Genomic DNA, 15,311 nt, shown 5'->3' with positions numbered 1-15,311 from the left:
GTTGGATAAAATCAAACGAGGGGCTATACTTCAGCAGGCCAAAAGGGCTCAGGCTGACATTCTCATGTTACAAGACACGCACCTTATGGGGACAAAGGCATTATGCTTTCAACGTTAGAGATACATCCAGGTGCTCCACTAAGGGTTTATAAGAGGGTCCCGGGGGGGGGGGAGGGGGTGGCAATCCTGATTCCCCTCAGGGTTCCCTACAGACATGGTAAAATGTGGGCTGACACTCAGAGGGAGGTATTTGTTCCTTCATGGCACTGTTTGTGAAGAGCGTATGGTACTGTGATGTGTCTACTCCCCCCAAACACTCTCCTGGGGCTTGGAAGAGCGACTCATGACTTTGTGGGCGGATATGCCGGACGGCATGTCTGTGGTCAGGGGGACTGGAATGATGTGATGAAAGTGGCCAGAGATCGTTGGAGGCCCGGTGGATGCTCAGATGTTCGCCAGCCCACTAAACTACACTCCCTGGTGATAGGGGTTGATTGGGTGGACCCTTGGTGCCGACTACACAGGAATGTGCAGGGATACACATATCTCTCTGCAGTTCATGATTCCTATTCCCGCCTGGATTATTTATTTGTACCCCGAGTGGCGGCTGGCAGGGTGGTGGAGGCTGATATCCTCCTGCGGGATCTATCAGATCACACGCCGGTAGCCCGTACCATGCAGGTGGGTCTCTTGCAACAGCCTTTCCGATGGCGCCTTTTGGTTTGGAACTTACGGAAGGAAGAATATAGGGAGCATATAGAGAGTGCTATCGACTGCTACTTGACATTTAATGTAGGATCGGTTGCGGGGGCTGAACCCCTGTCAGAGGCAATGAAGCCCACTATAAGGGGTGTTGACATCCCCTTTTGCGCGGCAGCTCACAGAGCGCGCAAGGAGTCCCTTCTAAAATCTGAGGCCAATATTATAGAACTGGAAAATCGCAGTAGTGATGATGGGGTAGTCAGGTCCATCAACAATTATTGCTAGCACAACAGGGGTATGCCGACCTTTTGTTAGATGAGGCCCGCAGGGTTTACCAATGGGGGGGAGATAAGTCCAGTAAGCGGCTCCACCGGTTGTGTCAGGGGATATTATACCCCCAGGCCCTCCCTGGTATCGTTGGCCCAGATAGGGAGTCCCTCACGGATTCCTCTGAAATTGCTGAACGTTTTACCACGAAGTCATCTGCGGCGTCCCTCAAGGATCCTCGCTGAGCCCCACCCTCTTCAACGTCTACATGAGCCCCCTCGCGGCCATCGCACGCCAACACAACCTCAACATCATCTCCTACGCCGACGACACCCAGCTGATCCTCTCCCTGACCAACGACCCCGCCGCCGCCAGAGCCAACCTGCACGAAGGGATGAAAGATGTAGCCGAGTGGATGACGACCAGCCGCCTGAAACTGAACTCAGACAAGACGGAAGTCCTCATCCTGGGCTCCTCGCCCTCCGCCTGGGACGACTCCTGGTGGCCCCCCGCCCTGGGCACCGCACCCAAACCGACAGACCACGCACGCAACCTGGGCTTCATCCTGGACTCCTCCCTCTCCATGACCAGACAAGTTAACGCAGTCTCCTCGTCGTGCTTCAACATCCTGCGCATGCTACGAAAGATCTTCCGGTGGATCCCCACCGAGACCAGGAAGACGGTCACCCAGGCCCTCGTCACCAGCCGACTGGACTACGGCAACGCCCTCTACGCCGGAACCACCGCCAAGCTCCAGAAGAGACTCCAGCGGATCCAGAACACCTCAGCCAGACTCATCCTCGACATCCCACGAAACAGCCACATCTCCGGACATCTGAGAGACCTGCATTGGCTCCCCGTCAACAAAAGAATCACCTTCCGTCTCCTCACCCACGCACACAAAGCCCTACACGATCAAGGCCCGAGCTACCTCAACAACCGCATCAACTTCTACGCTCCCAAACGCCACCTCCGATCAGCCAGTCACGCCCTCGCCGCCGTCCCCCACATCCGAAGAACGACAACAGGAGGAAGGTCCTTCTCCTACCTGGCCGCCAAGACCTGGACCTCCCTCCCGACCTGCGCCTGACCCAAGACCACCTCTCCTTCAGGAAGAAGCTCAAGACCTGGCTGTTCGAGCAGTAGCAGCACCCCCCTCCCCCCCCCCCCACCCCCCAAGCGCCTTGAGACCCTCCGGGTTAGTAGTGCGCTTTATAAATGTCTTTGATTGATTGATTGATTGATTGATTGGCTAATACCCTTCGGTCCCATATAACTATCTTAACGCATCCTGATCCAGCTGATTTTATGCCCCAGAGAGCAACACAATACAATATTCGTCGAGCGCATGTTGCTATTGCGGCCATTCAGGGGTTGGGTGAACAAGCAGCGATGTTACTGGCAGACATGGATAGGGCATTTGATTCCCTCAGTTTGGTATTTCTATTCGTGCTCTTATGCCGGCTGAATATTGGACCACGATTCTTGTCCTACCTGACATTGCTTTACACTGAACTCACCGCATCAGTGTGCGTAGCTGGATCTACTTCCTCAATATTTTCCATTGGGCAGGGCGCCCTTTGTCACCATACTTGTTTGCGTTGGCTATGTCACTCCTGGCCACTTGGGTACGAATCGATGCACAGGTGACTGGCTTTGAGTGGGCACATGGACAGTTGAATCATATTGCACTGTACGCCGACGGCATGCTATTCTTTCTTACCAATGTGAATAGCATGGGACCGAGGTTGCTTCGCATCATGCATATCTTCGGGGAGTCTTCGGGATTGTATATGAACCCCCGAAAGTCCACTTTGTGGGTCCTTGGGGATGCTGCGGGTCGGGGCTCCTGGGCCTGGTCAATTCGGATGGCTACAGGGGGGATCAAGTATCTGGGAGTATTCTTGTCGGACTCGCCTAGTGTGTCTTGGGACAGAAATTTGGCCCCGGTATGGGAACGTGATTGGGAGGCTCTTATGACCTGATCCCATATGCCATTGTGCATTTTTGGTACATCGCCCATCTTCAAGATGGTCTTGCTCCCCTGTTTACTATACCACTTGCAAAATTTCCCCTACACGATTCCTCCCAGATGGTTCCGACAGGTTGATGCAGGCTTGGGACCGTTTTTGTGGGCCGGAGGAGTGGCCAGAGTTGCATTACGGATGTGTTTCCAATCTAAGTACTGCGGGGGGCTGGCGACGTCGGACATTCTGTCGTACTATATGGCCTTGCACCTGCTTGTCTTAAATGAATGGAGGTACGGGGATGGGGCCGACCAAGCCTATGTAGTTGAACGGAGGTGTATGGGGGATTCCACTTTGCACACTATACTATACTTTGCAACGCTGCGCAACTCTTTTCCACCAGTTTCAGGTGTCATTTTTCAAATTTGGAGACTTGCCCTAGGGAAGATGGGGTGGTAGAATAGGCTGACGAAGGAGACTTCCCTCTGGAACAATGGGCAATTGCCACAGTTGGCTACTCTATCTGGGTTTAGAGGCTGGGACAGCATTGCTATCTGTACCCTGGGGACGTAATGCGGGGACCAGTTCTGAAGTCCTTTCAGGATCTACAGAAGCACTTTCAAATGCCTAAAACCCAATTTTATAGATATTTTCAGTTCCGGTATACTATTTCCCCTAGCTTAGAGGGCTTAGAGTCACTTGCTGAGTTCAGCCCGATTGAGGCGAAGGTGTTTATGGGATATCTCCAAGACCATAAGACCTCTAAAATCTACCAATCCCTGATTACTAAATTGCTCTTCCATGCTACAGAAGGTCAGAGAAGCCTGGGATGTTGGTCCGCTGGAGGGGAGGACTGGATGGAGGCACTGGCCGCGAGGGTCTGCAATAGCAGTACACTTGCGCCTTAGCCAGTTCAAGTACCTTCATCGGGTATACTTCACTAGGGTTAGATTGTGCAGAGCGGGATTGGTGGTGTCACCTATATGTCTCAGGTGCGAGCGGGAGGAGGTTACTCTGATGCACACGGTCTGGCACTGCTCTGCCCAGGCACAATTTTGGAGGGGAGTTATTGCCTGCCTCTCGGAGGTATTGGGCTAGGATTTTCCCCGCTCGCCGAAGCTGGTACTCTTACATTTTATGGAAGAGGTGGGGGGCAACAAATATAAACGTCATCTTATGCTACTGGGGTTTACTCTGGCTAAAAGAGATATCGTAAAGTCATGGAGGGCACCGGCAGCGCCCTCAGTGTCTGCATGGAAGAACGGCCCAGACTTTTGCATGGGCCTGGAGATCCCCATTTTTACAGCAAGGGGGTGCCTGCACAAACATTTTAAAATTTGGAAGCAATGGGCGGACTATTGAGGCCTGCAGTTGGAACCCGTCTCTACGGCAGGGCTTCTCAACCCAGCTTAATTTCCTTTTTGTTGGTGCAAGACGTAGCCTCATGTGTAATAGTGTGCTGCAGTTATTCATGTAGGTGTATTTCCTAATGATGTGCTGCTCTATGGAAGACTTTAGTGCGACGGGGGGGCTTGTTGGGTTATGGTTTCTTTGATGATTTTTCAGCTGTATTGCTTTCCATTTTTCCTTGATTTACTTTTGTAAAAGTCAAAGTCATGATGATGTAAACGTATTATGCAGATGTTTCTGGGTTACAGAGCTATGCTTCATATGTGCTATTTGATAAATAAAAGTGTTTAAAAAAAAAGAACATGATTTGTGTAAAAAAAGCCACTAGAAATACTGGTATATCTGGAGAAAGAATTCTGTCCCAACCAGGCTCCTCGATTTGATAATTATGCAAAATCACGAATGGGTCTTTATCACAAATGTGATGAATTTTACATAATATGAAATTCAATAATTTCATTTCTTTCGCCTGAAAAATAATTTTTTTTACCCAGATCTAGCTGCCACCTGGGTTGAAATTTGTTCTGAATTTTACATGAAATTTGCAAGTGCATATTTAATATCAAGAACCCTTCAAATGTCACCAAATGCTCAAGCAGGTTCTTGTGTGACTAGTGATAACCTAGGATTCCAGCCCTGGGGCAAGTATGCATGCTTACTGCTAAGATAAGGCTCCAGGTCATACCTGGGAGAACGGCTTAAGCCCCATCTTGTGCAACAGTCATGAAATTCAGTTTACAAATAATTTAGTAATTTGACGGGAGTTCTTTAGAGCACATGAACACAATTTGCCATTGATTCGACCTATGTAATGACAGCTAGCAACCAAATAACCTGCCAATTGAAAATGAATGGGGGATCGCAATTTGTGCCCTCTTGTAGATAGCTACACATTCTGGCATGGAGGCCTGCAAGGGGTGACAACCGAGCTCTTTCCCAAACGGGAAACATTTGTTTTTAAACGCAGCTCTTGTCCATGAAAGGTGCGTGTGTTGCTTTTTAAAACACAATGGGGCATATTACCAACAACTAGCGATAATTATCGCTATGTTGGTTTAGCAGCGATATTTTTATCGCCGAGCTGCGGCGATTTTTATCGCTTAGGAGCCTTGCTATTATCAAGGTTTATCTCCTAAGCGATAAAAATCGGCCCAAATGCATGAATATCGCCGTAAAGTTAGCAATATTCATCCATTACCGAGCAAATGCCCTTAGCCATGTTATCCACCTACCATTGGATAACATGGCTAAGAACTGCTCAGGGCAGGTGTTAGCTTTTGGAGATATTCACGCTTAGCACGAATATCTCCAAAAGTTGGTAATAGGAGATAGCGATGTTAGCGACTGTTTCCAGTCGCTAACATCTTGGCACGCCCACTTTGCATGTCATTAGTGATAAATATCACTGACATGCAAAGCGGGGCCCAAGATGGCCGCTATCTCCTACTAGCTGTCGCTAACTGGTGTTAGCGACAGCTAGGTAATAGGGAAATAATTTTATCTCCGCTTTCTTGGCTTTTAAAGCCAAAAGAGCGGAGATAAACCCCCTTGATAATATGCCCCAATGTTTCCTGTTTGGGAAAACATTGGAGGAAGCAGCAGTAGTTCCCTGCAAACTGCCTGCTACTTCCAAGGCTGCCTGACATTATTTCTCAAGGGGGTGGGTGTCCTAGACAACAGTTTCCTCTTTGTAAACCAGTTACACCTCATCTCAGGGGTCGATAACTGTTCAATGGTTTACATCCACAACGGTCAAAAACCAGTGGTACATCCATTTCCAAACAGAGCAGAAAGGAGATCCTCAAAGCCCTTGAAGGTTGCCAACACTGTGATTTAAGACACCAAAGAATTTGCAACTGTAAAAGAGCTGTGCACATCTGGCACCTCACTCTATTATCAGACGTATGTCACAGGGCACTTTAATTACACTGTAGCTGAGCCATTGGGTGTAATGTGCTGTGCTCCTCTGCTCTCTGACCATTGTAAAGCATACCCTTCCTGTCCGGGTATTACTTTATCCTGTATTTTTCTCGAATATGATATTGTTATTATTGCTCTGCTCTCTGTGCGTTTGTAAAGCGCTCTGATACCCGCAAGAGTCGTATTCGCACTATAAAAAACAATCAAAATAAGTAAAAAATAAATAAGGACTGGACATGGTACACATGATAAGTAGATTTCCTTACTTGGACTTAGCGATGATCAGCGAATCACTAAAAAGGAACAGGTGCCTCTCCTGGGTTTGCAGTCCCGAAGTCAGGTGGATGCGCTCGTCCAGAAGAAATACAGAGTTGGGGCTGCAGAATGCCCCGATCAACAATCCGTTACCAGGGTGGGTGGGAAAAACCGTAATCTCCCTAGAAAATCCAAAAGGAGAAATCAAGGAGATGGAACACCTACTATAAATCAAAGAAAGAAAAGAGTAGCAACTGAAGTCAATGGCAGACACAACAGACACCAGGGAGAAGGATTCAATAAACACTAGACTGGAACTAATTAGGATAAAGTACATACGACCGAAATCAATGAAAGAGACACAGTAAATACATAGAAATCAATGAGAGGGACAGATTAAAGGAACAATAGACATTAATTGTAAACACAAAGAAACAGAAGACAGAGATTAAAGAGATACACGATGTAAAGACATGCCAGATATCAGTTATTAAAGGCAAGATAGAAATAGATGAGAGGTGTACAGGAAACAAAGTAGAAATTAATGAGGGACAGGTTAAAGAAATACTTGACCACTTATAAACACGAAGAAACATAAAACAGAGTTTAAAGAGATACACAATTTAAAGACATGACTGAAATCAATGACAGGGATAGATTATTGAAAGTATAGAAATCAAAGAAAAAAACTTGTTAAACACACAAAGAGAGTGACAGGTTTGTAGTATAAACATGAGGTACTATTCGGTTTCATTACCAGCTATTGAAAGTGAAAGCAGTTTCAATTTTGAAGTGACTCTAAGAAATGTTTCTGTTGCCTGGTTTAAGCTACACAAATCCCAAGCAAACAAACCTGAGTAAATGTGCAATTGTAGTCTTACAGTAGAGCCATCCTCGGTACTAATGGTTTAAATGTCTAAGTTGAGAGTAAGGGTAAAAGGTACGCTAGAGCACTAACGTAAGAGTCTTGTCACTGGTGTACACATAGAGTGTGTTCACAAAGTGCATTCAGGAATGTAAGGATATCTATGAATACTTGAAATCCTTGCCATCACGACCTACTAGTCTACAGCTAATTACAACCTCAATTTAATGTCATTTGTAGGACTGTCCCATCCATAGAACTCCTTCATGACTTCTAAAAGTGGACCTTTTAAGCCAAATAATGTACCACCTAATCAAGTACAATCATTTAGCATATAAATGTCATCATCTTCAGGGGTGGGACAACTCAGGGACCGAGAATACAATCGATTGACTCACAGTTGGATAACATTGGCTATTAACCATGAGGATCTATTGTTAAAGGCTAGGGCACATGGGAATAGTTACGATTAGATTCATTTCTTCGACTGTAGCAGGTGGATTCACTTTACAAGATGTGATGAGGTTCAGCCATAACTGGAATACTTGAAAGGACAATATATTTACTAATGAATACCAATCTGTCACAGAATCACCTAAATATTTGTTTTCACCGCTAGTGTGAACTGCACAAGCAACGAAGAGTCTCCAAATGCATAAGGGGCGGTCAAAAATCCAGTTACTGATGTTCAGTGCCAATAATCTATGGGGCAGATGTATCAAGATTCTGATTTGCGAATTCTAAATAGCGATTTTCTGCGAATCGCTATTTAGAATTCGCAAAATGGAATGTATGTACAAAATCGCTATTTTTTAGCGATTCCTTAATATTCTTTATTTGCGAATTCGCATTTTGCGAATTCGCAAATAAGGAATAATTTCCAATGCATTCCTATGGGCCAGGAGGCCCATAGGAATGATAGTGCAATAATTCTCAAATTGCGAATTCGCAATTTGCTAATCGCAATTTGAGAATTATTTCAAGGGTGCAGGGGTGTCTCAAAGACACCCTGCTGCACCCCTGAAATTTACATGTGTGTGTACATGTGGCGCACATACATGCCCTATGGGCATGTATGTGGGTCACATGCCACCCTCACAAATGCCAAATAGGGCATTTTTGAAAGAAATCGCAAATTACCATCAACTACAAGTTGGTGGTAATTTGCGATTTCTTAACACAAATTCGCTATTTCAAAAAGTTACATACATCTCATTTAAGGAATCGCAAAATTCGTGATTCCTTAAATTCTTAAGCAAAATAAGGAATTGCAAATTATTGCGATTCCTTATTTTGCGATTTTTTGATGCATATGAAAAAATGCTAAAATGCCTTTTGCGAGTCGCAAAAGGCCGAAATTCTGTGAATTTTGGCCTTTTCGAGTCGCAAAAGGCTTGATACATCTGCCCCATAGTGATCCCAAAGATCGGCTTGCAGTAGTCTTTGAATTCTATTGATAATTGAATGGTATTGAAGAGGAGGCTGAATCAGCTCTGATGGAGCGCAACAGACGATTTCCTCCCAGTCTTTCGGTGTCCAGGATAGAAATGCTGTTGAGGTATTTTAATTCTACTTCTTGCTTGCATAGATAAAAGGGTGAATTCTGCCAGTAGCCAAGGTGCACGTACAATGCATTAAGTGCCTCCTTAAGAGAGGTTCCCAGTTAGGAAGAAAAACCACAAAGGGCAAGACTCCTCATTGGCAATCTTTTGTTTCTTGAGGAAAGGTGAAGATGCATGCAGAAGAACATTAGAAAGGTATCAAACTCTGCCACATATCAGGGAAGGAAAGGTATCAAGAACAGTCTTGCCAGAGGAGACTCTAAGGGGAAATCTCACTGCAAGAAGTAAAAGATCAGGCAAAAAAATAGAGGCAAAACTACAATGAATAAAACAAAAATAAGGTAGCAATGCACTGAGACACACTCGTAATGCCGCTTCATGTATGATTCAAACTAGAAATGACATCACAGCAAAAGACTCAACTTCATCTTGAATTAGGAACCTCAGACAATAATCTCTGGACAGACCACCAGCTTGGAAAGGACACTTCATAAGGCTCGGCCATGCCGCTTTCTCTCAACTCTTGAGGTCAAGAAGGCATTCAAGGAAGAAATTCAGGTCTGACAACTTTCCTTCGATGAAGAACCCTACAACTCCTCCGGCCCTACACCACCGATCCTCCATGCAAGTCGCAAAGCAAACAGGGGAGTCACTGCAACCATTAAAGTGCCAGCACCACCATGCTGCAAGGATGCCCAGCCATGTGCCAGGCACAGATTCCAGAAAGGGAAACGGCCACTACAACGCGGCCGTTTCCACGGAAACATTAACCACGCATGCATTACAACGCATGCGTGGTTACCACGAAAGCCTTTACCACGCATACCATTACTACGAGGTACGTAGTAAAGGCATGTGTAGTAAAGGGTAACAAAAAAAGGGGGGCTTGGTGGGGTCTCCCCCCCAAAAAAGAAACTCACCTCAAAAAACGTTGAGATGTGCAGGCAAACGGCATCCTTTAAGAGGAAACGGAAAGAAACTTCCGCTTCCTCTTAACGACGTACGACGTCACCACGGAAGTATTAGAGGAAAAAGCTATGCGAAGAAAACCCATTCCGTTGTAACGCATGCGTGGTAAAGGCATGCGTTGCAACGGAATTCGTTGTAATAACACATATTCCCTCCAGAAATGCGCTGCCTGACTTCGTGAGAAGCGCACTATCATCTTCTTTACACTTGCCAACTCAGGTAAGTACCTGGCTTGAATGTAACATTCTGAAAGATAGGCGTGCCGGCAGGTAACATGAATGGATCTTTACTACAGCAACACTTGTAATTCAAAGACATCACAAAACATGCACCACATTCAGGTAGAGTTTGCCACTGAGATGCAGAGTACCTTGGCATCTTTAACAATCCTACTGACCCTTAGCATCAATCCTGAAGATCAATTTAGGGGGTTGAGACAAGGTCATGTAAAAGAGGAAATAAAGCATCAATACCTCCCTAAGACTCCTCATCCTCATCCTATTTGGCAACCAATTCTAGTTTCCAATTTAATAACAGGAAGAAAAGACAAAAAGTACAAACAAACGTAGTCCTCCTTAGGAAGCATGTTTGAAAATCCATCAGTGCAGAGACTTCTGAGCGCAACTAGGCCGCCTTCTACTTTGTAGTGTCTACTTATTCCTCAAGCCCATTTGCCACCATAAAACTCCAACACGTGGCTGAGCAAGGAGCATAATGAGACGGGGGAACCCATGACTGCAAAAACATTACTTTAACATTTCACGTGTTTTCATTCATTTTGGAATGGATTTTGAATCATTGTCACATACTTTAACTACTGCGTATCATTGTTCAAATCAGTGTATGAAATTGAACAGGTTTGGTCTGGTTATATCACCCACTAACTTCTTGTATATACATGGCAGGCGGGGAAGATATAACAAAGTTTAATTCCACATAATTCAACATCTACAATTCCAGTTTCTGATTTGCAACATTCTCATTGAACATTTCGATAGTCTAGGATGTTCATAGAAAAGGAGAAAGTACATAAGAAAATGATCTGCATAGATGAAAATACAATATAACACTGAGTAAATAGTACAGTGAAATTATATGTCTCATAGAGTACCTGATTAGGCTGATGATTTGAACGTCGTAAAAGGATATTGAAAGTGAAACGTGGGCTTGGGGCCCAGGAATTTTACATAATGGCTCTTAAAGTCCCTGGCAGTAACATGAAATTCCGTTTTAATAAAAGTGCAATAAAATAGCTGGTGTTATAGTAGTCCTAGCTGAATCTGCTTTCCTAAATCAAAATGCATGGTACTGACTGGACGCATGCGAACAATTGTGGCTAATTTCATTTCTGTGATTAAATCATACTGAAGCCATTATTTGCTGAGAAATGTAACTGTTATCCATTGTTTGCAACAGACTTTAAGTGTTGCATGAACCATGGTCAGTGAAAGGAACAGTATACTTTTCCAGACAATCAATGTATCTAGACACTGTACATGGGACAACAGCATTTTGCTTTATACCCAGGCCTGGTGTGTACTCCCTTGAGTTATTTAGAATATGTGAGTTATTTGATATTACATCCTAAAATGGACAATCCATCTGCCAGTACTTCGGTATTCAAGGAATTAGTGAAAATGAAGGTGGAACAATACAACAAAAAGTCAAGGGTAAGAAAAAATAGAGAAAAACATCTAGTGATAGAGCCAAAACTGACTCATGTATAAAGTTTACATTATTGGTAACAACATGTCTGTCAGACAGCTTAATCTGTCTGAAACCAAATCTAAAAATGAGAAAGCCATCATAGATTCAGTATTAAGTTCCAAGTCCAGCAGATAATACAAAATAAAAAAAAAATGAAATAACCAAAACATAAAAATTATTTCTAAAAAATAGGGTATTTATTGGAAGTCCATGGACGTTTTGCTTAAAAGTGAAATAATACAAAACTAGAAACTAGATATTCAACAAAAGCATAGCTTTACAACCCATTTTTTAATACTCTGAGAACTTTTAACTTTCCACAAAATATTGCGGGGCTGGACGTAGAATCGGTAATAAGGCTCCTGGGGCATTTTGGGTAAAGTTTGACTTTTCCATGAATATTGTAGAACTGGAATTTGAATAGTAATTTGATTTCCCACCATCAACAAAATCCTCCACTGCATTGAGGGTGCAACTGAAGGCAAGATACCTTCATGAGCAAAGGGCCATAGGAGTACTTTTTCTATTTCCAGAAACACATTGGAATACAGAAAGCAGCCAAACAGCAGAAAGAAAACACTTAAAACAGGAACAGGAGGTAGGCTAACAAGATGGCAGGAGAGGCTAGAAAGGAAAAAACTAAACCGTTCAAGTACGAAGAAGCAGGTCTTCTTCAGTTAAAATTGAAACAAACATACATAGGCAAAACTGAAAAATAGGAGGAAGATGAAAGGAATAGAGAGGGGAAGAAGGAGGAGCAGGTCGAGAAGAGAACGTAAAACAAGTGAGTTGTTCAGCGAGAAAGTGACAAAAAAAGGGGGAAGTATAACGGGTATAAAAACAAAAAGAAATGAATGTTCTATGTGTATTGAGAGATAACTTTTTTATTGCAATTTCGAGATAAAAGACTTTAGCTAAGTTAGATTCCAAAACCTAGAGCCGGTCTTTAATCTTGGCCATTTCGATGAAAGAGGTTAAAAGAAATGGAGTTTACCGATTTGGTGTTCAACAAGTTTGTTTTCTCAGATATGTTACACAAAGTTTGTGAATAATGTGGGTCCCAAGGAGCTAAACATATATACTCTGGATAGTGTGGTCGCTAGTACTCGTACTCAGGCTCAACAGCCAAAAGTGCAAGGGTGGATGAAAATTTGAGAGCCCACGTACCACCTACGCGATGACTTAATTTAAGTCTCATAAGAGTGCTCTTTAAATAAACATCTGACACGAGTGTCCTGGTACACAGGAGAGTAAATATTGACAAACTAAAAATATTAATCTTACTCCGGATTTAAAAATGAATATGTAAATACACAATTACATGGCACGGTTTGAATCAGAACAAAAGATTAAAGGTTATGTTTTTACAGGAAACTTTATATTTGATCTCCTAGCAAGGCTCCCACTGAAGTGTAAATTAAAGAGTAGGTAAAATTAGCTGGCCAGCAGTTTCCAAATTGGAAGCCTGGTGTGGACACGCTAGCCCAAAGGAAGGAAGGAGGGTATTTCTGTCCTGAATGTGTTCTTGCTTCACATGACATCTAATGAAAAGTGAGCTCATACTACTGCAATGTCCTGTCTGCACCAAGAGAGTCTCCAGGAAATCATCAGAGACACTGATTTGATAGCCTTGGCATAGTAACTACAAATCCATTGTCACTTCCGTGGATTGCTGAAAGGTTCATTATCTTTTACCGTTTAGACAGGACTTGTGTGCAGTGTTACCCTTTATGGCTCAACACCCACCCAGTGGTTTCTGGGAATATTTTGTTCATAACCATGCAATCTTTCATCCTCAACAGCACTACCCTTGTGAGATACTAGTTTGATTCACAATTCAGTGGGAACTGTTCTTTCCTAATTGTATTCCCAAATATGTAGTGGCAATTGGTGATATTTGAAAGTGGTGAGGCGTAAACGTCGGGTATGTCGTGAGCATGGCGTTCAGGGGAATCCACGAGAAAAAAAAAAAATAAGATTGCCAAATAGCGCATTTTGAAGCAAATTCATTGAGTGAGAATGCAAGGTTTAAAAAGCAGTGTGAACATTTAGTCTCAAAATACCAAACTAATTAAAAACTGCCCCATATCTTACTGCATTATTATGTTCAAGTTACTGTAATGTGCAAATTGTGCAGCGCAACAACTTCAGGCTCTTTAAAATGTGTTTTTGCACAGTGTCCTCCACCGCATGCCGCATCCACTTTGGAAGAAAATGCTTTAACCAGGCTTCAGAAAGCACCCACAGCTGCTCGCTGCAATCGGTCATACAGAAAAATGAGCAGACAGGTCTTTTTGGGATGAAAAAAGTGGGGGCTCTCTAAAAGGTAACACATCAAATCCATTTCTGTGATTTCCATAGTGTGCACCCGACCAGTATTTTGGTTTCTCTCTGAGATGCTATTGCATCCAGATATATAACACAACTGACATGCGCCTACAACCTGCCAATACTATTGGCATTGTCAATGGTAGTTAGCAGCTTAAGATAAATGAGTAACAAAAATGATTTGTTATAAGTAATTAACATTGGAGCGTTTCAATTTTGAAGTCTTGACACTGTGAATCAAATATTATTGAGGCCTGTTGAAGGAGTATTGGCCTTCAGTTATGTGAGCTTCATGTTAGATTTGTATGGCCCCTTTTCTCTGAATATCTCAACCATCTGTTCATCTTCAACCTCATATCTTTTCTCTTCAGCACTCTCTTCACTCTTCCTGTATGCACTTCTTCACATCTCCCTCACTTCACCACTCTCCAAACATACACTGCATTTACTGACATTTAAGCTCTTCATTTTCTTTTACTTTTGCCTTTTGACATCTGTGTTCCCGTTCATACACGTTTCCACAGAATTTCAATTGCAACTGGAATAAATGGCCATTGATCTGTGTGCTCTGCAGAGAGGCAAACCCACTAACATGCCTTTGCTTTGCCTTCAGCCTCAGCACCAGAGCTCTCAATCAAAGCTCCTCATAAACTCCAGGCATGACTCAAAGTATGCACTAAACAAGAGTAATAAGATGCACGAAAAAACATACAGAAACAAGTGATGAAATATTGAACACTCTTGGGAAATGCAAGATTATGGAAAACATGTGAGATAAAAGAGGTACGAATTCGCTGACATGCATTACTTTATTGCTATTAACATTCATTGTTTATAAACCTTAATGTTAAGGCCATGAAGTTAGGGCCAGTTTTAAAGCCATGAAGCATGTAACTGTCTTTATTATAAGCACATACTTCTCCCTTTGCGATTGACTTGGATATTTGGATCAACTTTGCAAGGTAGCAAAAACCCTGCTCTTCTTTTGGATCAATTTTGCGTGGGAACAAATACAGCAGCTGCACTTCTAAAGGGGCCAGTGACCTGCAGTCAGACTCCTGGGTGTCATAGTGGGGGACGTTCGAGTAGTTTTTGGGACCGCTCCCGCAAAGACTTCGGGGCCATGGTCCGGCAGTTGGAGCACGACTTGGGGTCGTGGTCGAGCTCCAGGCAGTAGAGGCACACGCGGTGCCGATCCGTCACCGACATCAGCCGGTTCCAGGAACCGCAAGCCTTAAAGCCGGACATCCCTCGTGCTTCAGGGGTCGTGAAGATTCAAAAGACAATGAAGTCGACAAAAGTCGAGAAAAAAGTTCAGTCAAAAAATGACTGGGGGTACCGCTCTCTCTCTCTTGCTGG

The 15,311-nt window shown here is 43.7% G+C and overlaps 1 protein-coding gene across 2 annotated transcripts in view; it reads right to left on the bottom strand.

Annotated features, from left to right (window-relative positions):
* LOC147718446 (rho GTPase-activating protein 20-like) overlaps positions 1-15,311 on the bottom strand; it is a 489,762-nt gene that overhangs the window by 258,039 nt on the left and 216,412 nt on the right. For both annotated transcript variants that reach the window (XM_086918365.1, XM_086918366.1), the window contains one exon: positions 6,533-6,703. In XM_086918365.1, the coding sequence (XP_086774491.1) occupies positions 6,533-6,703 (171 nt within the window). The remainder of the gene's footprint in view (positions 1-6,532; positions 6,704-15,311) is intronic.

The sequence above is a fragment of the Lissotriton vulgaris genome, chromosome 4_1 (assembly GCF_964263255.1).
Source record: "Lissotriton vulgaris chromosome 4_1, aLisVul1.2, whole genome shotgun sequence".
Classification (NCBI taxonomy): Eukaryota; Metazoa; Chordata; class Amphibia; order Caudata; family Salamandridae; genus Lissotriton; species Lissotriton vulgaris.
Note: the sequence above shows the minus strand (reverse complement) of the source record. Positions and strands in the feature narration are given on the sequence as shown.